The sequence below is a fragment of the Telmatherina bonti genome, assembly GCF_933228915.1.
Source record: "Telmatherina bonti genome assembly, chromosome: 4".
NCBI classification, from domain to species: domain Eukaryota; kingdom Metazoa; phylum Chordata; class Actinopteri; order Atheriniformes; family Telmatherinidae; genus Telmatherina; species Telmatherina bonti.
In genome coordinates this window covers 31,108,411-31,135,710 of record NC_136622.1, presented here as the reverse complement: position 1 = coordinate 31,135,710, position 27,300 = coordinate 31,108,411, and the positions used below count along the sequence as shown (strand labels likewise).

General features: G+C 41.9%; 1 protein-coding gene across 1 annotated transcript in view; it reads right to left on the bottom strand.

Annotated features, from left to right (window-relative positions):
* Window positions 1–633: 633 nt before the first annotated feature.
* camta1a (calmodulin binding transcription activator 1a) overlaps window positions 634–27,300 on the bottom strand; it is a gene marked incomplete at both ends in the record, with an annotated part of 295,163 nt that continues 268,496 nt past the window's right edge. Inside the window, 15 exon segments of the mRNA XM_079238563.1 lie at window positions 634–666; window positions 2,519–2,549; window positions 4,296–4,370; window positions 4,552–4,751; window positions 4,846–4,866; window positions 4,976–5,047; window positions 5,880–6,123; window positions 6,407–6,585; window positions 7,280–7,755; window positions 7,852–8,200; window positions 8,306–8,384; window positions 8,481–8,677; window positions 8,769–8,968; window positions 25,101–25,235; window positions 25,476–25,602. Of these exon segments, the coding sequence (XP_079094689.1) occupies window positions 634–666; window positions 2,519–2,549; window positions 4,296–4,370; window positions 4,552–4,751; window positions 4,846–4,866; window positions 4,976–5,047; window positions 5,880–6,123; window positions 6,407–6,585; window positions 7,280–7,755; window positions 7,852–8,200; window positions 8,306–8,384; window positions 8,481–8,677; window positions 8,769–8,968; window positions 25,101–25,235; window positions 25,476–25,602 (2,418 nt within the window).

Genomic DNA, 27,300 nt, shown 5'->3' with positions numbered 1-27,300 from the left:
TGGATAAACATGGGCATGTGGGTTATCGCTATAATTCATTAAAAAAAAAAAAAAACTCCTTCTTCAAATGGATTAATTGGTCACTTTAAAAAAAAAAAAAAAAAAGATGAAATACAATTAGAGCCCAGAGTGTTTCTGCATGGTCTCTCTGTCCTCTGAGGTCTTCTGCAGCAGCTTTTTTTTCCTTCCTTTTACATCCCTTGAGGTCCTCACGCGTAACAAACCGCCTGTCCCGTATTGTGTTTCTTCACAGTCCAAAATCTCTTCATTTCCAAAATAAAAGAAATAAAAAATACATGAAGCAATCCATGAAAAGTGCAAAAAATGCCATGAAGCAAATGTTCTGCACCCCCCTCCCCCCCCATTTGTAGTTTATAATCTTGTAGAAGTTGCCACTCTCCAACCAAAAGCAAGTCAGTGGAAAGAACCGACATGTGAAAAAATGCTCTTGTACACGTAATAGTAGTTGAACCAGTAACACTGCTGTAGTAATAATTGCAGTGCTTGCATTGACGTTTCTTTTTTTTTCTCTCTCATTCTGTTCTTTTGTAAAATGTCTCGGGTATAAACAAAAAAGAAAAAAAGGAGTCAGGAGAGTGATGTCACATCGCAAGGGGGCTCTTCTGACGGGTCTCATGTTCCCTGGCCCTTTTCAATTCTTTCACCCTGGAACACAGAGACAGAGAAGCGTCCATAAATAAAACATGCATGTGGTCACAGGTTTATCAGGTTTACACGCACACACACACACACACACACACACACACATACACCCGCACACATACACAAAGGCTTAACAGCATCACACTGTTCAACCAGAGCTGCCTGAAAGTGATCAAGTCAGCCAAGATCATCAGGAGCTTCAGCTGCTCTGTGAAAGGAAATATCAGTCAGGATGGATTAAAACTTGCACCTTGGAACCACAAAAAGAGACAATATTAACACAGTTAGAGAATCATTCTTACATAGAAAACAATATGGGCTCAGTTATGTCAACGTGCTTCTGCGATAAAGTCAATACAGAAAACATTGCAGTAATTATTATAACTAAAACTACAATAATGCTGTCCTGTTTTTTTTCCATAAAACACCCTGTTTATTCAGCAGAGAAAATCAATCTAAAAAATAAAGGAAAAGAAATATACCCACACCAGCCTTTATATTGTTTTTGACTTCATATGTGAGGTTATTTTTTTTTCTCTAAATAATTTCTAATAATAATCTAATCTAAATGAATAAATAAATCTAGTTACAAAGTATTAAATAATTGCCTTGACTGTCAGCTCACAAAAGGTTACAGTCTATTTCTAAAAATATAGAAATATGCAACTTTTTTTGGTTGCTTCTGGGGAGCAGACAAGCACAGTTTACATCTCCTGCACGTGTTAAAGACTATGCAGATGCAAACACATGCAAAAACTGTGCATTTGTGCGTCTTCTCATGTTGAACTTGTTTGATCCCTTGAGGTGTGAATCTCAACTCTAAATTTTCTGTCAGTGTGTGGAGGCGACAATTGTTTGTTTTGTTTTTACACCATGACCTACTGTATATGCTATCATAGTCTGCTAACCTGCATCACAGCACAGCAGACGAACCTGCAACATGAGGTGGCAACAATCACACCTGCTCTAAAAGCGTGCTAACCTGTTATACAACATGGAATCTGGAAGTAACAGCAGTTAGCAGCAAAAAAGGCTCATTTATGTTTATAATAATGTAGAGATCAAATCTTTGAGTCATGTTTTTTCTTCATTTAAATTATTCTGTTTTAACGAATTGGTGGGGTTCACACAGTTTTGTCAAACAAAACTTAAGGCGGGTTAAATCCTCACAGTGTGTCGAGTTTCTAGAAACAGAGCATACAGTTAGCCAGACACCCAGAAAGACAGCTACTTGAGAAACAGCAGGTTCATAGCATGCCTAAATGTGGAAGAGCAAGGCCCATAGTTGTCACCACTTTACATGCAGCAAGAAAACATAGTTGAGAAAAAGGCTCCTGTACGTTTCAAACTGGCCATCTGCATAACCACACAAAGCTTAAATAAAAAAAAAAATAAAATAAACAAAAAGTGAACAAATGAACAAAACATAATTTCCAAGGAGAGAAAGACAGAGATAAAAGAGAGTCAGAGACGTGTCTGGTAAGTGTTGCAGCGATATTGTCATTCGTAAGCATTTTGTTAGTTTTAGATTGAGGTTCTGCTCTTAATCTGAGCACCTCAGTCCACCTGTGGCTCCAGTCGGCAGCCTTCATGCAAGCAGGCATCAAGCAACAGTGATGGAGGATGAGGAGGGCTGGGGTGGGGTGGGTAGGAGTGAAAGAGCAAAAGAGAAAAGAAGACAGGAAGGAAGGGAGAGAATGCCAAGGCTGAGGCTTCAGGAGGAGAGAACTGCATTATTTAAGAGAAAGAGTGAGACATAAGAAGGATTTAGGGAGGAAGAGGCCTACAGATTGAACAGGCTGAGAGAGAGAGAGACGAGGGGAGGCACGATCTGAGTTGCTGAGGCTGCACTCACCCGCTTGAACAGTCTATGGTCCATCAAGGGGCTTGGCATAAACAGCAAAACAATACCAGACAGCTATTAGCACACAGTAGGCACTGTGAAGGAGGGGGGCGAGGACAGGTGGGGGCCAAATACAGTGAGGAGAGGGAGGTGGAGCTTAGGGGTTGGGGACATTTCGAACCACCGATTGTTTTCAACAAAAACAAACACATCCAACAGAGTAGGAAAAAAATAAAAAGAGAGCGAAATTGTCAGATGAGTGGTGCAGCAAACAGCAGAAGTGAGTTCACCACAGTGCAAAAGTACCTCCATGTTAAGTGACTGACAATTTATCACTTCTAAAACAAAAAAAAAAAAAAACGTTTTATTTCTAAGATGGATGGTTAGAAAGTCAGCAGACCTTTTATTTCCTAAACCTAATATTTCAGTTTTTATATATCCAACATTGTTTCTGATGGCAGAGCAATCTGTTTCTGGCATGAATGACACCTGTTCTGCACACATTTCTAGACAGACGTTCTGCCTTTTCCATTATTGTTTTTTTTTTAACCTGTTTCTTCCGGCAGGACTAAGTCTCTTTCTGGTTCAGGTAGTTTAATGTCTACTTTTTCCTCCTTTAGGCACTTTGTGTGCTTTGGTAGCAATACTGAAATATTCCTTTTATACAAAACTCTCTAGTATGTAAACAGACATCTTTAAACCTCAAAAAATTGTTGCACTCATGGAGCCCCACATCATCGTACTCTACCTCTGTGATTTGTACTCAGAGAAATTCTCTCAGTCTGGTAGTCATAGCTCATGTGCACAACAAGCATATTGGACTTCCTTGTCTTTATTAGACTTATCATTAGTTAGCATCCATCCATGGAGGCTGACAGCCTTTCTACTTTTAAAGCTGTAAGGAAAACTCTGACTTCCTTAAGGTTCTTTTTACTTTGACTATTAGAAACAATGCCTCCTTTTTTGTGTTCACACTGTGTTACACAGCAGAACAACCAAAGTTCATAAAACTATGTTTGTGCATTCATAACTCTGAGCTTAGAGAAAGTTATTACATGAGGGGAAGGGTGTCTGATGCAACTGCATGGCAACTGGTCCAGATCATGTCAATGCACAATGTTTCATTAAGCCAATGAAATTCTGTTCAAAGTTTACAAGGCACAGCAGAATGGACTGGTAGTGAAGCTCAGGAACTTGCCTGAAGCAGAGAAATTGCTGTCATTTTTAACAATGTACAAGCTCGTGCCTAGTTGCTATGTGACATTCGCCTTGTTATCTGCAGCATTAATACAACAGACTAAACCTTTGACGGTAAATTGTCCTTTATGGAGCCGTTTAGTCACCATAAATGTTATCATATTGCTAACTCTTTGGAACTAAAGTTGTATTATGGGACCTGTATTTTTTTTTTAATATAATCTTTGTGAGGTATTTGTTTTGGATGTGTGGTAGGAAATAATGCATTCACTGAAAAGTGATAAACTTAAGTCATCTGATACTTAAGTAATATTGCACAGGGTTGCACTCACCTCTGCTGCCATCTATTTTTCTTGATGCATGTTGTATCATTTTATTGTTTCTGCATTGTTTCCATTACTCTTTGTCGTATTGTTATTATGAAAAGCACATTTATATGCGTTATGTATGAAATGCATTGTACAAATAAATTTGCCTTGCTGTAGCAATTATTTTAATGGGGTACTATTTTAGACCAAGAACCGGCTGTTGCAGCGAAACAGTCAGTAAACGTTTATCTGGGATGTTAGTGTGAAGCTGTGTCTGGGCCTACCTGTGGCGGCAGCGTCGCAGGAACCTCATGATCTTTCTGGCAGCCTGATCCTGCCTCTTTGTGAGCAGACTACCTCTGCAAAACAGCAGAAATAAGACAAAGTCTCACTGTGCAGAAACAACTGTTAGTTCACGCTTTTTACTGTAACGTCTCCAAACAAGGTGACACGATAAAGTAGTCTCTTCATCAAACTGTTTGTAGCTGGATTAACATATTCAAACATTTGGCCTAAACCCAGCTTTTCCTGAGTGTTTACCTCAGTTTGTGCTGCACCAGGGCAGCAGCGGCCCCACGGTGATGGGGCTTCAGCCTGCCAAACTCCTTGTAGCTGCGGTAGTATTGCTGAATGAGCACAGCAGCCCTCTTGCTCTGCTGGAACTTCTTCTGTTCGTGGTAGCTGCGGAATTTACTCTGGATAAGGATGGCGGCCTGCGTCATCTTCTTATAAAGTGCATACTGCAAACAACACAACACCATGTCATGCTTTGTGTGTGTGTGTGTGAACAGTGCAACAGAACAACGGTGCTACAGAACACAAGCAACAAATTACCTTCAAGGCTATCCATGTTAGCTTGTAAAAAGGAAATGGGCAACATTATGAACAATGCATTAAAAGGTTCTGAGACTCAGATGTAAGACTTGACCGTGTCTGAAACTCTTTGGTGCGTTGCGTTGCCTACCTGTTTGTATTTCTTGTAACAACGTTGTATAACAGCAGCAGCTACTTCCTGTTGCTCTCGGAGCGGCCGCCCCTGTTGGAGAGTAGAGCGGGAAACGTAAGAGGTTACAACAGAACCTGTTTTTTTTCCACAAAGGATATTCGTGGCTGAGTCTTCCTGAGATGTCCTGGTGGCTAGTATATGAATCCACCCTGGAATAAGACCACTCCATGAGGACCAACCACCTGTGAAAGGGTGAAGGAAGTACGACCCTGCCCAACAGAGAGCCACCTCAGTACCAGCTGGCACACAGGCACAAAAGACAACTGTGGATGACAGTAAACAGTTTGTCATTTTAAAACTCATAAAAAGTGTCTGAAGGGGTGGGTAGGGGGTTCAGGAATGGGATTGGCACAGGGGGGGAAGGGCTGGTGTGTGGAAAGCTAGTTAAAAACAAGCAGAAGCAGGCACCATACCCCTCACTTAGAAAGAGACAAGGACAAAGATGGAGTTGGAGCACATTAGCTTAACTGTGTCTAAGTGCAGCAGGGATATGGGAAGTGTGCAGCTCCTCTAAGCAAGGCCATGCTCTGCTCAAGCCACCTTTCCCATGCTGAAACCACAGGGGAGTTTTATATAGTTTCTCTCGATATTGTAATGTTGTTATGAGCAGAGAAACAGAGAATGAGACAAAGATAAAGACTGAAAAACATTATTAATATTATTAGTGATTAGAAGCAGTACATCTCAAGACAAAATATACAATAAACCATGTCACATATGTTGAAGTTTAGGACCATAGAAACGTGATCCCTGCGTACATAATGAGCCCAAAAAAACCTCTTCTAATTCCGCCAGTCCTAAGACTGCAGCCCTATCTCTGCGGGCTACAGCACATACAGCGTGGGAGACCTGAGGCCTGTACCTTGTACTTGCGGAAGGCAGTTTGGACTAGGCGGGCAGCCTCGTACAGCTCTCTCTGCTCTGGATCTGACAGAGTCAGCTGGGCCAGGTCTCGCTCCACTTTGCTGTTGGAGGCATTGATGAACTCACTCCAGTCAGCTGCTGATGGGACCATCGACCTCTCCAGGGGCCCCTCTTTCAATGGAGACCCCCCAGGACTAAGGTTGGGGTTTGGGGACGGGGTGAGAGGTTCATTGTACAGAGATCTGAGGGAAGAAGATCGTGGATCATAATGTTAACTTGTTTTCAGACTTCTTCATTCATATAAACAGTGTGGTAGAATGATAATGTCAACGCATGCCAAACTTTAAAGATGCATGAAGCTGATTCACAATTAACTGCAGATTTTTTCTTATCTTACATAAACATCTTGTAATTGCTTCAAATCAATAACAGACAAAAAGACAGAGAGCCAACTTCAGGAACAAAAACAGTGAAGGAGCACACCTGCAGCTGGCTACGTGCACCCTGCTCTATGGTACTCCTCACCGTAAATGTATGATGCTTGGTAGCTGCTCTACATCTCCCAGGTAGTTGGCCAGCCAGTTCATGGTGTTGCTGACCCCTGATGTGTCTAAGGGCACAGAGTCTGCAGTGGTGAAGTTCTCCCTTTTGATTCTCTCTGGTGTTGCTTCAATGATGTGCTCCGCCAAAGTCATCATATTTACCTGTTTTATGCACAAAGACAAACATGACTGGGCTGAGCACTCATCCAGTAAATTTACATCAGTGTGGAGAGGGGCGCGTAGTTTTCTTATGCAGGTTTAATTGCTTGGCCCTGAGACAAATATGCTGACTTTAATGGCAGTGCAGAGGATAATAATAATAATGATGGTGATATTCCTGGAGGCTAAAATCTTAATCCAGCACTTCATCTATTGGAGCAGTAGTTAGACTGATATAGATGGATGAAAGGATCCCCTGGCTGCTCAAGAGGATCAATGGAGAGAGTTTATTATGCAGTGATGGTCATCAGCAGAGCGGCAGGTTGGTCTGTTGTATACTGCTTCACACAATACAGGAAGCACATATCCGTTTGGTGCATGTTATTGATGGTGACATAGTTCTGTTATATGTCATATGGAACACTTCTGACAGCACACACGTGTTGCTCTACACATTTATACATGCAAGCACTTTTACCAATTATAATTAATAGATATTTAAAAGCAGAACCGCTAAATGTTACCCTGCTCTGCCAGGTGTTTTACTACTCATGTGCATGAATCATACTGAGTCCTTGTTTCAAGTTACCATATTATGATGTAGCCATCTACAACCTCATTTGTTGTCCCAAATGAATACTTTGCAACACTCATTCAACACTCACACAAGCAACTGAGTGCATATTTTTACACTCACCTGGAGGTCGTCCATCTGTGTGAGACAGTCCTGGTTTTCCAGATCCTCTCGATATGACAGCAGTTCTGAATCGGCCATTTCTCTTTCCGCCATTACCAACATGCCGAGATGTTCTCGTTGCCGCAGTCGGTTGACCAGCTTCTCCTTCCCCAGGCTGCTGCTCCCACTGATCCCCAGCGCCTTCCTCCCCAAGCTGCTGCTGGAGAAAGTCTCTCTGGAGGTCCATCTGGCTGTTGCAGTACTCCCTCCTGTAGACAGGCCTTTGTCCGAGCTCAAGCCTTCTGCAGACAGACTCTTAGTACTTGTGGACAGTTTGTGGAGCTGTTGCTGCTCCAGACTCAGAGGAACAGACATGGCCTTGTCCGGCCGGGTTTGAAACAGTTCTGGGTTGGGTTTATGTTTTTTCGCTAGTGGAAGGTCTCTCTGGCCCTCGCTGCTGTAGTAGTTAGACGGCTCTGATCTGGGCCTTCTCAAATCTACAAACACAACACGTATTATTTTGTTGAAAATGCATTAAAAATACTTAAATGTAATAAAAAATTATTAAATATAATTTTTTCCACTGTCCTGACCTGGATTGAGGCCGGTGGTACTGGATGTGGTTATGGTGGTAGCAGGAGCTCCTTTCTTTCCACTTGGCGCTACTATGCTGTCGTTTCCCCAGCTGACCATCCAGCTGTCTGTGGTGGGAGCATCAGGGGCTGGGGACATGGACATGTGAGTTGTGGGTGGTAGAGGGGCTGGCGGTTGCTGCTCTTCCCTCTGTAATTGCTCCAAGCACTCGGCCAGTTTGGTATGGCCGCGAGAGCGTGCGATCGAAAGAGGTAGGCGACCCAGGGAGTCTGGAATAGCCAGGGCACGCCTGTCCCATTTGTACAGAACCACCGCTGCCTCCAGGTGACCTAGCGCACATGCCCACATCTGGATGGAGGACAGGCAAAAGTATTATTCAAAAGTAACCTATCACACAGGACGGGTTTTGAGATTTTTGCTCATGATGTCAGATGGAAATTTGAGCTGTCTTACTAGAGGAGTGCAGGAGAAATGATCCACATTGAGAGGGTCCACCTCTAACTCCAAGTCAATGCTGTCAGCATGCTTAGTACTGGTTACAAGACATGTGAGAGAGAAACCAATGAATATCTAGCAAATATCAAACACCACAAGACCATTAAACTTGTTGGAATTCTTTGGTCCTTACCGCCATTTGATGAGTGTTTGAATGAGGGTGGCGTAGCCCTGGCCAGCAGCCAGGTGGAGGAGAGTCATGCCTCGGAAGGTCTTGGAGTGGATTAAGTGTTTGGACTTGGCCCAGCAAGCTCTGCTCATCATCTTCTCACAGACCACCACGACCCGGCTCTCAAAGGAGCTGCTGGCCTGCGTCTGGCCGGATGCACACTCAAACACATCAATAAGAAACAACTCATTATTATTACTATTATGATGATTCCTTTCGGTGGCTGGTTTTAAGCAGCATGTGTTGTTTTACCTGTGACTGGCTATTGTTGCCTCCCCCTCCTCCATTGCCTCCTCCACCTCCACCTCCTCCTCCTCCTCCTCCTCCCCCCGTTCCTCCCCCAACTCCGCCACTCCCTGCACTGCTCGACTGCTGGTGGCTGGTGGCCATCTCTGCCATCCTCCTCTCCATCTGCTCCAAGCGCTCCAGGATAGACATTCTGAACTGGTTATCTGGGCAAACAGTGGAACACAGAAGAACACGTCAGCAGACAAGCAGTGACAACTGGGAGAAAAAAAAAAGTCTATTTGCTAGAAACAGCACAAACAACCCTGCATCCTGACAAGACAAATGATCACACAGTATGCACCACAAGCTGCACCAATATATCGCTCTGAGGAGATTTGGGACTCTTGTAGAGAGTTCAGGCATGCCATCAACCATTTAAGAACAAATGCAAAAGCCTGGATTTAAGGTACAATAAAGTTGAAAGAAAGATCATTACTTCCAGCTGTAACACATAAAGGTCTTACTATCATGAAAGAAAACAATAGCATGAGTGATTAACTTCATCAAAAGAACTAGCTTCACAAAAAATTCTTCAAAGTATATTAGTCATCTGCTAATGACTCCCATCACCGAGCATATTTCACAGCACTTAAACACAGCTGCAGCAGTCTAACAGAGGTTGAAAGGCAGGCCAAAGTGCGGGGGCATGTTAAATGTGCCCACCTTTTCACACATCATTTCAGACGAGCTCGGGGGGGCAAATGTACAGTTGAAGGCCTTCTCCAGCTGATTAAGTATACCCTGTTATAGCCCTACTCCATGTAGGTGTTCAAAAGCAGAACCATGAAGCTGACAGTACAGAATAAATCAAAACTTTTGCACTTATCTAGAATCCTTGGAAATCCAGCCTTATCATACATCAAGATGGAAAAGACTTTAAATTCTAGGGACAACTACTACTTTGTTTAGTGTTCATTTGAAAGTGTCTAATACACACACACACACACACACACACACACACACACACACACACACACACACACACACACATGTAATAAAAAGAACTGCAATAAGTTAATGTAAGACTATAAGACACAAGGCTAAATGAAGCTTTAGGAAACCCCCAACCACAAACACCTACACACAAACAAACAAGCATGTGTTTGAGCGTGTGTGTACACACACATAAAGGATGCTGTACACAGACAGTGGATTGGGATGGGCACAGAGAGCCCACTGCAGCAGGGAGTATAGAAGACTGCATTAGCATTCCCCATTTAGCTACTATGAGGCCGTTTCTGTGGCAACCTGCTGCCGAGCGGTAACTAGGCGACAGGAACATGGTTGTACGCGTATGGCCTGTCTGTGTGCTATTGGCTTATTGATGAAGGGGAGGAGAAGGGCTCGGTACACAAGAAAAAAATGTGTAGAGACAAACAATGAAAATGTAATCTATAAATTAGAAATAAAATTTCTTGGCACGCTGTCATTTCTGAGTGTCGATGTCTGAGGTAGGGTCCCAGTGACTCTAAGTGGGGAGCCTTCACAGCATAACCTGGTGACATTTGTGCTTTACAGTACAGATGCAGCCTCACCTAAAGGCTCCATGGAGAGCTAAAGTCACAGTGAGACCTCCTATAAGCCACAATAAAAGAGGTCAAGTAGCTTCTATCAGTGGGGCGGAAAAGCCCGGCGCTACTGGCTGCTAAACTGCTGCTCTCAGTGACAGGACGCTGCACTGTGAAGAATGGGACTGAAAGAACAACAATAGGGTCCCTGCCTTCGATTCTTGCACATGCTTCACCAAAGTGAGTGCAGCGAGATCAGCAGATCCCTCTCAACTCAAACAGCTGCTTGGGATGTTTGCAGTTCTTCCTGCAATGTCGAATCCATCGTCACCCATTAACGAAGTGGCTTGTGGAGGCTAAAGAGGTGAAGAGTTGCCAGACTACTCTAGACTGAGTTCTTCTGTTGGGAGGGGAGTCAGTGGGCTGAGATAAGTCACAGCCTTAGAACCTGCCTTGATACGAGGCTTTGCTCTTCCCTTCCCTCCAGCTTATATTTGGGAGAGCGATACAGACAGAGAGATGGAGAGAAAAAGCGGGGATAGTTAGCAGCAGGCTGACATGTCTTTGTTCAGACCCAGTGCTGCAGTGTGCTGCAGTGCAGATGATGTCATCTCCACCTGCTGCCTGCTGCTCCAAATGCGTTGCACGTCCACTGCAGAGGGAGGATGGGGTAGAGACAAGTGGGAGGAGACATGGAAAAGCGAGCAGCCAAACAGCACTGTAACAACACAGTGACGTTGTTAACGCTCGCCCCCTTTCTGGTTTACTCCCTTGTGATGGTGTGTGTTAGCAGACATGGTCACTCACACACATTTAGGGCAGACTATGACATGTAAATTTTAAATACATTTGGCTGCAGCAATGAGAAGGACCGAGATAGTGTTACAGAACTGGTGGAGTCAACCGAAGAGTAAACTTAGAGCTGAAATGACACAGATAGGCCTGAAAAATCCAAGCAAAGTTCCAGAGTGTGAGATTCATTCTCTTTTACTTAGAGTATTATGAGCTATGAATTTTATCCATGTGATCCTTTATTCCCATCCAAACTGCTGTCAAAACAACTGTATGCTGTTGATTTGTATGCTGTTCTACACTAATGTCCACCTGAACGCTTTCTTGCATAGCTTATCAGTTGATAATGTCATCTAGTGAGAGTTAATTTCATGCAAACAGCTAAAAGAGTGAAGAACGGGCTTTATTTCTATTTGGTCCATCACAAGACACAAGGGTGTTTTTTTCCCCTTCAATTTACAGCAAATTCTGCTAAATGGTGAATTGTTTTCCTCTTTTGGAACAAATTTTTGGTTAAAATAGTGACAAAAAAATATTATTTGTGTAATCACTGCATGCACCTGCATTAAGTTTGTAGAAGCAAAAGAAAGAAAGAAAGAATCAGTTCATTTAAAAGAAAAAACACCCACATTTTTCTGACTTATAACCAACATGAGTACTTTTACTGCTTGTATTGGGATTAATGCTTGGTTACTAATATTTTATTCCAGGGATAGCCATTAATCTGTTCCCCTGTGGGGAAGTCATAAGTCAGTTGGAGGAAGCCTCTTTAGCTCATAAGCACCACAGCGGGATGTCTGACTCAGAAATGGCCATTATAGGTTGACTCTTGTGGCTTGGTGACTCTGTTATGAGCTTCTCTCAAATGATTTTAATTCCCAGATCGATGCAAAGAGCAGAGGACTTGCAAACACAAAATCTCGACCTCTAAAGCCAGTCCCATCTGATTTGTCTCATTTCTGGGAGATGGCAGCAGCTTTTCACGAGGCAGGTTGATATACACAAGGATGATGGTAGGAAGGACGATGCTGCTTATTAAGATACAGTGGAGCACAATGGGAGTGAGGATGGACTGCAGGGGAAAGGGGAGAGTAAAGAGAGAGAGGAGAGAACAAGTGTAGGGTGAGATGGGAGGACCAGGGCAGATGATGGAGAGGGGGAAAGAAAAAAAGAAGAGCAGGAAAAGGGCAGGAATTATAAGACATTCCAAGACAAAAGGGTATCAGCGAGGCTGGCTGCATCTTTCAGTTTCCTTCTTCAGAAACATCAAGAATGAGCACAAGAGAACTATTAGAGGAGCTTTCGTGTCTTAGAAATAACTCAGCGCTTGTGCATACTCAGATGCCCTCTATTACTACCTTGAATGAGTAAAATATAGAGGTCAGCAAAGCAGCTGAGCAATATGTCAACGTACAGCAGAAGGTGAACCGTGGACAAACTGAGTAAGAATGGACATTAATCTTATTATAAATGAGGGCCACATTGTCTGATTGGGATTAATCATGTTCTCAGCTGATTGTGTTTTTATTTTTTTAAAAGTAGCTATCTTTCATCTTCAAATACCTTACAGGCTGTGCCGACTTCAGACTGTGAAGGGACATTTTTTAATCCTCACTTCTCAACCTCTGCTTCTGTTCATGCCAATCAACTTCAGGGCTGAACTTCATTATCTTTCTGCAACCAGTCAAATTCTCACATGTAACCCTGTGGAAGGACCAGAGGCCAGCCTCCCTTTGGGTCCTTGAACAAGCTGATTGACAGGGGCTGGAATTTGTGACTGTGCAGAGGAAGGGGCGAGACCATCTGGCAACAGCCCTCGCAGCTGGAACACATGGCTGTGTGCTGCTCAAAGAAGCATTGTCTTTTTTTAAAATCAGTTATTGTAGGAAAAGTGATAGCAAACGAGTTTAACTGCTCCAAGAATAATATTTAACTAAGAGACATCCATGCTCTATAGATAATCTATAAGTCTATCCATCTGCTACAGTGTATTTCCAATTTGAGGTCATGGGTGGGGCAAGAGGCAGGGCACTCCCTGGACAGGTGATCTATCCCTTTAATTTATCACATGGACACAAACAAACCAAAGAATTCATTCACATCCACATCAGGGAGGCAAATATCAGATCCAGTAGGCTAATAAGGAGAAAAGGGTAACTGGAAGAACCTAAAACACGTAGAACTTGCGATTTATGCAAAAACATGGAAAACAAACAAAAGATCACAGTCATAAAGATGTAATTATAACTTCTTCCTTTTAAAGTTGAAAATGGTCCCAGTTGTCTCACTCTCTCTTTAAAATCCAGAATAATTCTGCAAACATGATAAAGCATCACGCATCTGTAACAGTTTTACTCTTCAGGAAAAGCACACATGCAGGTCAGCTTTGTCGCTTGCATCTTCACTTAAAAACACAAAACCCTGATAACCACATTACTGCTACACCTCTCCCGAAGTGATCAACAAATTGTGATAGTAACAAATGCAACTTCTTTCTATAAGAATTCTTACACTTTTTAACTTGTACTTGCACTTCTAATTTCACCTTTTAACTGATTTATTACAATTCTCCACTATTCGATGGTTTACTCTCTATTACTTATACAAGTAGTATAATAACTGCAAACAAAGTTCAAAGGGCTTAAACACAACTTTAACTCCTTTGCTGGCATTTATCCAGATATGCAGGTCAATATCAGTAAAGTTGGAATACAGAACAGATACGTTTTGTCAGCTTTAAGATAAAATGCCAAGAGGGTGCACTATAGGGATTTACTGTCATCCTCTGTCACACTAATAGAGTAACACAAGTATTGGCGTTTTGACTTGGAAGGGAGAGTAGTTTAATTTTTTTCTACACGGCTGTTCACTTGACAGAGTAACAAGAGTATTTCATTAGCTTCCCATTTGCATAAACAACTATGCTGCTTGACAAAGGAGCTGCAGGCAGAGCACAAATAAGAGATGAGTGGAGAAGTTATTTGAAAGGAGAATGAAGCAAAAATAAAGACCCACTGCTCAGGGGACGAGACTTCTCCAAACACAGTTCGGCTAAATGCACTCACAGATAAATCTGCCTGTTCCAGCTCACCGCTGAATCTTCTCCAGCATGACAAATCATTTTTCACTATTTTACAATAATACATCTAATCATACAGCTAATTGTGCATCTATTCAAACACCTTTTGACCTAAAATGTCAAACTTGTTTGTTTTAGACTATGAAACATGCCCCTTTCTATTTTAGTTTTCTCATCCAGTAAGTCAAAGTTTCAGGCAAGCAGAAGCGCAGCAGATGGATTTTGGGTTGTTCACATGCTTTAAAATTCACTGAAAGTTTCCCAGAACTGCACATGAAAGTCTTTAAAGAGGTCTGGATTGGACCACAAACACACGCAACTGTATTACTCTTACAATACTTTAATAAACTTTCTATTTAGCAACAGCAACTGTTAGAACAAAAGAAGCAATCAGATACATCATGCATAACTCAGTTTGTTGATTTAACAGAGAAATTGGGGAAATAGGAAGCAAAGTAAGTTTATTTACATACTACAAAACAGCAAGCCGAGGTGTGGAAAGAGTTACTTTCTCATGTTCTTGACGCTACAAAGCTGCTCCTCTGGGGTGATCTATCACCTCCAGGTGTAAGCATTCCCACAACACCTCTGGTGTTACTAAACATTGCCTGCTGTTGCTCCTTTTATGAAAACTATTGGCACAACTAGAAGAGCTGCCACATAAACTAATAAAACTACTGTTAAATTACCTACACTGCATCATGACTACCAAAAATATAAATTCCAGCTTTCTTGTAACAAAATGAACTAAAGTCCTGCCTGCTAAGTCTGCTACAACCACTCACTAATTATTACTACTGGTGGTAAACTTGAAGTGCTTTCTGTGCAGGTTTGCCAAGACACACACTGCTTCTGCTTGAAACTACTTTATCTTGAAGTGGTGACAAAAAGATACTGTTTGTTTGTGTAATCACTGGATGCACGTGCAGTAAGCTTGTAAAAGTGAAAGAAAGAAAGACTGACTCTGCAGCCTACAAAGACTAAAGCATGCGGAATACATCTAGTTCTATTAAAGAATATAGAAAAACTTCATAGATAAGCAACAGGTAGATAAATGTATGTCTGCAGCTTAAAGCCCGCACAGCCCTGTGACATCTAGTCTGCAGGAGTTAAAGTGAAGTCGCTGTTCGCGGATGTGTGGTGCTGAAACGGCAGACCAGCCGTCGTAGGAACGTTAATTCCTGCCATGTGTCCACGGCGCTGATAAAGGTCAGCGCTGCATGCGAGCTGACCTGTGTGGCAACAGCAGCGATAGTTTTCACGGGCTGCACACATGGTCCCGACAACATCAGCGGGCACTTAAGGTTGCGACAACCCTTCCAATGCAATGCGCTAGACTAGAGCAACATGCGCTCAACAACACGTGAAAGTGCAGCAGCTTGGGTCACACTGACCCTGTAGTTCAGAGAAGGCAGATACAAGTGTTAAGGAAGAAAGAGGGCTGAAATGCAGATTTTTACTGCATGGAGCATTGGTGGGAAAGAGGGAGCAGTGCAAGTTGAAGAATGTTTTAGTTTCCTATGGTGCCTTGAAACGTGAAGCCCAAGTGGTGAGTTAGGAGTTGGTTCCACTCAGCGCGCTGCACCGAGTCAGAGTCGCATCAAACACTTAGAAGCATGTGGCTAAAGCAGGGCGATTTCTTTCCAAACTCCTCCACAGCTTTGATACCGTTGGTCTACATTAATGCACAATAACTCAGCATGCAGAGCCCAAAGAGACGTGGAAGTTCTGGCAAACACACACCATATGGAAACAGCCCAAAGACAACACAACCACAACACAGCACAGCACTACAGCCAAAGGTTGAGCTGAACACTTCTAACCTTCTATTTTATTATCCATTGGTAGAGTCCACCTCAAAGCCAAAAAACACAGCCCCTTTGTCTGTTAGGAAATGCAGGTGTCATTCACTGGCATCCTGACCCAGAGAAGTCCAAACAAGGCTGCATTTCTTTCAGATTGGGATTTTGTCCCGACAGTCTGGCGGCCAGTATAAATACTGGTGTAATAACGGAGAAAAATAAAAATGTAAATCTAAATATCCTTGGTGTAGACTGAATCTCACTCTCAACAGAGCACTCGTCAACAATAGAACAAAGTGAGGGAAGAGAGCGACGTGAGGAAAGAGGGAGAGGAAGAGCGCTCATTCTCTTCCTCCTCTAACAGCCCCCTCCTCCTCTCCACTTGTTTCACCTCGCACACATGCACACTTTCCTACAGTGTTTCTAGTAGTCTCCGCTACCCCAGGCTGCAGTAAAATGACAAACACCGCCGCGAGGAGAACGTTGTGCGCACGTGCAGCCGGTAAACAGACGCCCTAATTCCCGTTTGTCGCTTCCTTCACGCGCCGCGCTGCACCTCCCAACACTCCGCTCCTTTCCCTCCTCTTTAATCAGACTATTGTTTTCTTCTCAGCCCTGAACACGACGAGTCTGCTGGATGTGAACGGATCTCCTCTTGCCAGTTTGCGCGCCTTGGTGGAGTCTTTCCCCCACGCCGGAGAAAGTCAGCGCGCACACACACACACACACACACACACACACACACACACACACACACACACACACACACACACAAACAGACACACACACACACCTCAAAGCGCACATCAGCTTCCGTTTGAGACTACAATTTGTTCAATCTGATGGAGTTTAGCATGTTTACCCAAACACGCCCCCTCCTCCGCGCCTGCATTGTGCGCAGGGTGCACGCGCTGCAGTGTGCCATGCCGGTGTGGTCCGGCTGGGAGTCAGGACTGTCTGAAAGCCCCACTAACCACTGAAGCTCCGCATGTCGCTGTTCGGGGGTGTTATTTGTTAGTTCCCAAACGAACCATCTCCCGTGCGGGGGGGGGGGGGGGGGGGGGGACCATAGTGCTCTGCAGCTCCGACAGCTTCTATGTCCTGCCCATAGCTTCGTACCTGCAGTGCTGCAGAGAAAAGCGCCCCTTCCCCCACTCTGCATTATGACAAATCAAGGCAGGCAGGCAGCTGTGCCATTAGCACATCATAGCACAGTTAGTCTTCCACGGGAGAACAAACCCACAGAGCTGAGCAGCACACCGCTGAGGACCCACACAACATATTTAAACGTAAGGCACGCAGCCTAATGGCATCAGCTTGGCTGACTTAGTGTGACAGCTGCAAACCTCTGACGAGGTGACAGAGACCTTGTCACATCCCAGTTTTTTAAGTGGTTCTTGTTGTTCATTTAATTGCGCAGCGCTCCTTGTCTGCTCTGTTGTGCCTCTTCTGGACATTATCCATGTGATGAGTGCTCATAATTGCACCCTGCCCTACTTCTGAAACAAGTCGGTGAAGCTGCAATTTGTGATGACAAGAGCAAACACCTCCACACATATCCAAACGTCGAGCCCACCTGTATGTTAACCCACGTGGATTTTCATTTGTATTATTCTTTTTTTTTTTTTTTTTTTGTCAGCTTTGAGCAACAGTCGCTGTCCACTCTGTGTGGCGCTGATGTTCTCTGTCACACATCATCCGTCAGCTCCATTTATATCCTGGAAGTCCATTTATTTTTTACCCTCCTTTTTTCTGCTATACTATATGCTTTTCCTAATGACTGGAAAAAAAAAAGTTATTTCTTCATTTCATAGGTGAATGTCTGACAGAATTCAAAGCTGGAATCCAAACCAACCTTTCAGGTAAAAATTAAGTGCAGTGACTAATGGATGCTGGTTACTGCATGTCTCAATCATGGACCAAATTATAAGAGTTGGCAGATAAAGAGTTAATGTAAGTAAGGTAATAGGGTGGGCTGTGTTTTCCCTTAGACAGTCAGCTCCTCCTTAACTGGTTCTGTGAATGGGCCAGGGAGGCAGTAGAGTATGAATGGCGGAGGGATCTACTGGTGCTGCCATGTATGGGAACAGCCATGCAGGTCTCAATTACTCACTCCCACTCCCTGAAGGGCCGTCTGCAATGCAGCTGTCCTGTGAGCCCGTGTTTCACTGTGCCCTACTTTATTCTGTCAATGCTCAAACACTGCAGCAGTATATCTCCCAGCAGCGGATGCGAACACACAGTGACATCCACGTGCACCACATTTTGGTGAGCATGCCCACAGCAGGTCTCCTAACAAACAGACCTAACTTAAGTGAATGGTACTGCAACATCTAAGGAATAAGAAGGCATTTGTAAGTGATGCTCTGAATAATTCTCATCATTTTGTGACTTAACTGACTTCAGTTTATACCTTTTAGATATGACAAGCAAATAACTGAGGTGCCTCATATACACCTTAGAATAAAGTGGAAATGTGACAATCAACACATCTAATAAATATGAGCTCTATTTCATCAGCTTTTCTAGTGATTTCAGCTGCTTATGCGACATGGCTGAACTCAGTGTAACAAAAGTACAAAGATTATTTTATGATTTCATGAATACATATCATGCAAAATCACTATAATTATCTTTCAAAATTCATCAGCACTGATGGGAATGCAGGTATTTAAATAAACATCACTATAAGAAACATATAAACAACATAATTCTTCAGTGTCTAGTTACTATTCCCATGGTCACAATGCCATTACCATAAGAGACAATAAAATGTGGCAGGTTATATGATCAAGTGCAACAAATGTGTGTTTATCTAGAAAAACAACAACTGCATGCACACTGATGATTGGCTAAGGAAAAGTAAAATGTCATGGAAAGCCAAATGGAAATCTTGGGCAAGTGTGTGCACCCACACACACGCGCACAATCACACACACAAACACAAACAACCTAGAGACTGGCAGCAGCGGCGACCATTGAAAATACCAAAAATACCAAGGTTGCATTTTAAAACTGCAAACATTAAAAGCAAGAACGTTATGTGAAATGGACATTCTGCAATCAAACTAACGTACAAACGACTAACGTCAGCTGCACTGACAAAGCCGCTGGAGACGCACCATTCAAACTGCCTTCATGTAGATTAGATGACAATGTTTGACATTTGTTTTATTCTACTAAGTTTCTATTTTACTAAGTTTCCATTCTATTCATTCGTCATGTCTAATATTTAGTTTTATTATTGATTATTAAATATGTAGTTGTGTTTTCTGTTATCTCTTTATTGTTCATGGAAAACTATTCCTTTTCATTTGCCTTTCTTCCATTTCTTTGGCGCTCTGATGATAATAGATGTCTTTTTTAGTAAATGGTTGAAATAAGAGTTAATAATATGTTAATAACATAAATGATAAAAGCTGAAACAGTAATGTGATCAAATATATTAACTTTTAGCATTTCAAACCCAAACCAAGTAGCAGAGTTGGTTCAGGAAGGGTCATTTCCACAATTTTTTAATCGGATTAATAGACAATTTTTGTAATTTAAACAAACATCAATCGCTCATATTCGTAACTACCCAAGATGGTTGGAAAGCTTGGATGTCCATGGAAATAGAGAGTAGTCTTTACAAGGAAAATGTCAGAGATTTGTCCATGTTTGACTGTTCCAGTCTCAGAGGAGAGAGGTCATGTAAATGGGAAATAAACATTTTCCTGTGAAGAAACAAGCACGCAGCGAGGATTCGTGGGGTTGGCCATGGAAACTAGAAGTCTTTGCCCTGGTCCCAGTTCAACTAAGTTTGTCCATCTGATGACTCCATGTTTGTCTGAGGACACGAGGGGAAAATCGAGAGACATTGACTCGAGCAGGAGGCATGAAGTAAGAATGGGAGAGAAGAGCCATCAACGCCTGTACTTCCTCGGGAAGTTACAGGTTTTTCATGTGGAAAAAAAATGATGACTGTCTTTTAGAAGTCCTTTACTGAATTGGTTTGGATGTTTTCTTTTATTTCTTGGCTTGGAAGTAGTTAAGGTGGCCTCCCACAGCCTCCCTGCCTGCTATGTGAGCAGCAGGTAGTGAGGAAAGCCAGATGCATTGTGGGAATCCAGAACCACCCTTTACACAAAGACTTTGACTGCTTTGCTCAGGTTGGAGATTCAGAACAAACAGATTGAAACAGTCCTTTGTTCCATGTGTCACAGCAAAACAGCTACAGGTGATTTTATTTCAGCTTTTTTACTGAGTGATTGTTTAGTAGTTTTTTTTTCTCCCATTTTAGTGTTTTATCTTGAGCATTTTAAAATATTTAAGGCTTAAATGGTGCCTTGTTTATTTTCATTTTAGAGGTTTTGAAGGGTTTTATTTCCCAGTGTTTTCTAAATGATAGTTCCTATTGACCATTGTGGTTGATGTGTGTGACTGAATTGTATTGTGTGATGTTTGGAGGAACGGTCTGTACACCAAGTTTCCCAGTAGGGACAGTACAATGACTTGACTTGAGGTTGCAGTGAATCTATCACCGGGAAATGTTGAAGGTAAGCAGTAGTACTTACCATGTTTACTTCTGGGTTAGCCAACAAAATTACAATTTAAGATGTTGTAGACAACTTCTTTGGCAGGTTTGGAAGTGTATAATAATTCTCTTTTCTGCAGCTTCTCCAAATCTGCTTCTATGTAACCCATAACCCTGAATTTCCCCCCTGGGGATGAATAAAGTATCTATCTATCTATCTATCTATCTATCTATCTATCTATCTATCTATCTATCTATCTATCTATCTATCTATCTATCTATCTATCTATCTATCTACCTACCTACCTACCTACCTACCTACCTACCTACCTACCTATCTATCTATCTATCTATCTATCTATCTATCTATCTATCTATCTATCTATCTATGGTTCTATCTATCTATCTATCTATCTATCTATCTACCTACCTACCTACCTACCTATCTATCTATCTATCTATCTATCTATCTATCTATCTATCTATCTATCTACCTACCTACCTACCTACCTACCTACCTACCTATCTACCTATCTATCTATCTATCTATCTATCTATCTATCTATCTATGGTTCTATCTATCTATCTATGGTTCTATCTATCTATCTATGGTTCTATCTATCTATCTATCTATCTATCTATCTATCTATCTATCTATCTATCTATCTATCTATCTATCTATCTATCTATCTATCTATCTATCTATCTATCTATCTATGGTTCTATCTATCTATCTATCTATCTATGGTTCTATCTATCTATCTATCTATCTATGGTTCTATCTATCTATCTATCTATCTATCTATCTATCTATCTATCTATCTATCTATCTATCTATCTATCTATCTATCTATCTATCTATCTATCTATCTATCTATCTATGGTCAGAAACCAGAAGGATGTGGATAATCTTAAGAGCAGTCTGGACTTATATGCTTAGATTTCTTCAGCTAAGGTTAACTAGAGGAATAGTGAGACTGTACTGGTTGGACAGTGGGCTGACAATCCCATTCCTATTCTGCCTGAATGCCTCAGATGGGGGAACCAGTGGCTAAAGGTTTTGGGTGTTTATTTGGGGAGCGAGGTTTTTCAGAAAAAGAATTGGGAGGGTGTCATGGAGAGAGTGTGTGCTAGGTTGTCCCACTGGAAGTAGTTGTTGACTCAGCTGTCTTACAGGGGGAGGGTCCTTGTGGCTAACAATCTGGTCACCTTGACCCTCTGGCACAGATTGATTGTGCTGCCCCCACTGGGGGGTCTTCTGGAGGACATACAGAGAACACTTGTGGACTTTTTTTTGGTCTGGGCATCATTGGCTGAGAGCAGCAGTTCTGTACGTCCTGGTCCAGGAGGGGGAACAGGGCCTGATCGACATCATATCTAGTGTGACAGCTTTCAGACTACAGACAGTCCAGAGACTGCTCTGTAGTTTTGGATCACCGTGGATGGACATCGCCTGTTTATTGCTAAGGAAGGCAGGGAGCCTTGGATACGACAAACATTTGTTCCTGCTCCAACCACAGTCTCTGGATCGATCTGGTTAAACACCTTTTTACCGGTCAGTGTTGCAGGTCTGGCGGGTCTTCTCCTTCGAGGGGGCGCTTGTCTGTACTCCTGGGTTCTGGTTGTTTAAGGAGCCCCTGTTTGGAAACAAGCTGTTTTCTTTTCGGATCCTCACATCTGTTACTCTATAGTCCCGGATGAAGGAGGCAGGCTGTGTTAAACTGGGCCACCTCCTGAAATCCTTGGTATCTACTCTGGCTGGTCTTCTACGGATGCACTCGGACAGACTTCTTAACAGACTGGTACGAGAGGTCTGTACTACTTTACCAGAACCACTGAGAGCATTTGCTGAGAACTGTACTCTGTCTGACCAGTGGGATGATGAGTATGTCTTCCCCTCTCTGGTAGTTTCTCCTGCGATAGAGCAGTGGCAGGAGAACCAGGAACTTTTATTGACTTTTCAGACACCAGAGCTGGGTGAGTTGGAGGGGCTGGGAAAGAGGGCCCTCTATCTCATCAGCATGAAGGTTTCAAACCTACGCTCTCTGGCGGCTGTCAGGGGGTCGAGGTGGACTGAGTTCTTTGCCTCTGGGACGTCCCTTGGGGTATGCTGGTGGTCCCTGTACAAACACCCCATTGATAAATGGTCTGGAGACCTTCAGTGGAGGGTTGTTCACAGGGCCATAGCCACTAACAGGTACCTGGCACATCTCGATCCAAACACAAGGCCTGGATGTCCTTTTAGTTTCCAGTCAGAAACGGTTCACCATCTTTTTGTTTAGTGTCCACGGCTGACAGGTTTGTTCGAACTTCTGACGGGTTTGCTTCAGAAGTTTGGGGAACAGTTTTCTGTCAGTTGTTTTCTGTTTGGTCTTCAGTACACAGATTGCAGAAAATATGTTCACTCACTGTTAAACCTGATCTTTGGTGAAGCTATGTTGGCCATTTGGAAGACCAGAAGGAACGGGATCAAAGGTCAAGGGTCGGAGGACGCTCTACTGGTTTTCACCAGGTTATTGGCGGCTCGGCTCAGGGTGGAATTTGATCTTTTTAAGCTCACAAACAGGCTGGAGGAATTTGTGGATTTCTGGGGTCTGAAAAATGTTCTGTGTTCAGTTACGGAGAATTGTTTGGTTTTCAATTTTTGATCCCCCCTCCCGCTCCCCTTTGGTTGTTGTACATGTAAATTATTCTCTTTTGTGTAGGCTGAAATAAAGGATCTTTTAAAAATCAACTCTGTCTATCTATCTATCTCACTGAAATTTTAGAAATAATGCATGTTTAATGGGTAAAAACTATGCAAATAAACTCTTCTGGCTGCCTTTGATTGCTACGAACATGTGCAAGTGACATACACAAAAAAGGGCAATTGTTGTTACTCAAAAAAGTCTCTTTTCAAGAGTAAAGCAGGCAGTAAAAGGGTTAACCCCTTCATACATAGTGGCCCTGTAGTGGAGACCTATTTTACAAGCTTTTTCTTGCATATTCATGAACGAGGATGGTATTTTTTTTTTTAAATAAACCACTTCATTGAATGTTAGTGAATCATTCAATATGTTTCACTGAAGAATAAATAAATATATGAAATAAATGAAAATATTGTATTTACGTAAGTGTGCCTACATAGGAAAATGATACAGCTATATTTTATAGGAGATTTACATAATATAATTATGATTACATATTATTTTATGAATATTTTATAGGATACATTTAAATAAATAATAAATCTAAATAAATTCTAAATATCACTAATAAACATTGCATATGTCTGTAAAGGTAAAATATTGTATTTAAAAAAAATGTTGCGTTGTTTTTTATCAATTCATGTATGAAAGGGTTAAAGGGAACATATGTTTCTGACTCGTTACCTTCTGGGTGATGTAACTTGTAACTATTGCCATTCTTAAAAATAATACGAAAAAAAAAACATAATTTTAATCCAAAAAAAACATTTATTGTGGATTAACATTTCAAGGTAAATTTGAAAAAATAATCCAAAATAAGTTATTTAAAAAGGGGTGCTATTATGGTATTTCGAGTTTTCTGAGCTTTCTACAGTGTTAGTGTTGAATCCTCATCAGACATGTGTTTTTTATCACCTAAACGCATGTTTGAGTTTGAGTTTGAGTTCCAGCACTCTCTCCCTTCGGTTTCCATGGCGACGAAAAACGTCGTTTTAGAGAGTTTTTTCTACTTGGAAATCCTTGTGACGTCCCGGGGGATAAGGTTCGGTGATTGGTTACCTTCTACTGGTTAACAAGGGCATGTACAAATACATCAGGCGGGTGGAAAACGTGGGATAAAGTTATTTCCAACGATGGCTGGTGAGTTTACCAAAGAGAGACATCCTGCTGCATTTGTTGCTGTGGGTTGCTGTTTTCCACTTCGTTTTCAGGGTCTGATTCAGGTTCCAACATGTAGGGCTGTATGCTGTGTGTTGACATTGTATTATTTATTTATTTTTTTAATTGAGTTCATATTAGCCTAATCCTTCTGTTTATGAGATGTTACAATGACGGCAAAAGCAGGTGCGGTGTGCGCTCCCGATGTAGTGCAGTGGCGGGAGGCGGGGCTTAATGCGGAAGAGTCTAGATCCACTCGTTTTGCCCACAGGCTGATCTGACAGCCTACGGAGAGGGTCGGTCTTAAGTAAATAAAGTGATTTGTGACAATAACTCGATCAATCTCAGCCCTTCCGGTCTCAGAAATAAAAATAAATTAGCCTGAAATGCACATAATAGTTCCACTTTAATCTTTTTATGTGTATAATTTTTATGTGGATACTTATATTTATCTAAATTCATAGTTTATATTTTGGCAGTTCCAAAACGGTCTCGTTATGCTGCAGGTAGTTTAGGTAAATAAACTTAGAAGGGTGTAAAATAGAAAAGTCTAAAGCAGAGAAAGATTGAAGATTTGTGCTGCTTGATTGTCTTCAGATATGAAGGGCCAGTTAGGTGGATTAGCAGTGGAAAGTGAGCACATCGCAGCTAATTCACTGGAATTTTTAATATGTAAAGTAAAAACAACAACTACAACAAAAAAGAGAATTGCCTCATGAACAGGAAAGTCAGTAGAAATAGCTGGGGGACCTACCGTCCAGAGAGAGCCAGTCGTGCTGAGATGATGGCAGTGATGGAAGAGCGCGGGCTTTGTACTCAAACACCACAGAATTGGAGATGATCTGGTTACTGATGGCAACCTGTAGCGTCACCAGACCTGTATCATGAGCTGGACAAGGAAAAAAAGTGATATTATTTACAGAATTATACAAGTGTACCTGCAAGTTTTCATGCATTATTTTTCGTTGTTTAAACAACCTAAAAGAAGTGCTCATGCGACATGAACAAGTCACTGTTTAAATCTAATAATGATCATAAAATAGGTTTCAAACAAATTAACTGTGAAATATGATTAATACAAGAACATGCTTGTATCATGTTTGTATGCAAGCTCTCGCCATGCCTTTACCTGGGCAGTAGCAACGCAGCACCCCCGGCTGGATGAGGGAGGCTGGGACTGAGATCTGGTCAAACAAGCAGCTGTAGTTTGAGCTGGCCTCCTGCCAGGGACCAGTGATTAAAACCTTTACTCCCCCCTGATAGGCAAGAGAAATGAAAATGAACAAAGTTAATATTTATTCATCATGCCAGGCATGAGAATTTCTGAAAACAACAACTCTGCCATCTAGAGTTAAAAGGTAAAAACTACAGAGAGGTAAGAGGAACCGCTCCCTCACACTGATCTGTGCCTCCCCCTTGTGGATACCCAGTGTTCTTTCAGTCAACATTGCATTTAAGAATGATCCTCGAGGACCGGTGTCCTGCAGGTTTTCCAAGTGTTCCTGCTGGAACACACCTGACTCAGACTCAGACAAGCTCTGCACATGTCGGCTAAATACACACCGATTTGAATCAGGTGTGGTGCAGCGGGGGACACTTGGAAAACCTGCAGGACCCCGGTCCTTCAGGACCTGTCTTGGTGATCTCTGCTAAATGACTGTAGAATCTGCGCTTGGACTTGTTCAATTAAAAACTATTGTGTCGTGCTGCCCTCTAGCGGCTGAATTACGGTACTGCTACAGATGTATTTTTTTTTACATTATTAAAATGTATTGTAAAATTTGTATTTTTGACACCTAATGTTAGATAATTTATTTCATACCAATCCATTGAACATGCCAACATCTATCATATTCTATCATTAGTAAAATGTCAGTGGTATACTTCTCAAAAGCTGTGTACTGAAGTACTTGTAAATCCATAAAGAGCAGAATCTGTTATGGCCATTTGCTGAACTGCAAATTAACTTCTTTTTTCTGATTCTGAAATTCAGCATAAAGCTTTCATTAATGATTATTGTTTGGAATAACACTATTTAGCCATTACACTGCCTTCGAATTTTTTTTTGCATGAACTTAAAGCATTGAAAGAACTCTATCTTTTAATATAAATCACTTATTAAAGAAAGCTGGTTTTAGAAAGTGGGTTTTTCTACCTTACAGTAGTGAGGCCAAGTATGAATACCAGTTTTGAGAATTTCATGGCAAAAAACAACAAAAAATTTAAGTCAGTGTATGAATTCTCTGCGAGTCTAAATTAAAATAGTTTCTAGAGTTTCTATCTGTACTTGCTATAACTTTAGTTTCTCAGTCAGATGAGTCTAAATGTGTATTTTTAACACCAGCAGCTAGTATCATGTTGACACTAGTGTTGGGGATAAAGCGATGCAGTAATAATATTACTTTTGTAGGCAACAAAGTAATGCATATGCCTAAAATATCAGTACCCAAATGACTTCACTATGCTGTAGGAACGCGTCTTCCTGCATTACCCAGACTGTATTTGCATGTAAACTTCTGATCTGATTAAGTGTGTGTGTGTCCCTTGCCTAGAGATTGATTTGGGTGAGGTAACTACTTGTGTGTCCACTTCTGGACTTAACAGAATAAAAAAAGACGGTTCAGAACTCTTAAGAGTCTTTATTTAAAATTCTATTGTTTGTCTTTACAAATCAGTGGAAGGAAACTTCCAATGATCCGATCAGTCTGATCGATTAGCTGCAGTGCAAAATCATTCCACTATCAGAAATGTGAAAAGATGATATTTCATAACAATATAATTTGATTTTGTGCACTCAGTAAAAACCTACAACAGAGACCTGAGCTGGAAGTTAGAACTGGAGAGGGGTGCGGTTCTTTAAGGAAAGCATCTACACATCTAATTTCCATGATAACACCTCATTGATGAGCCATGAGGGGCTTTAGCCTTACAAAGAGTTTAGCTGAGGGAGTTCT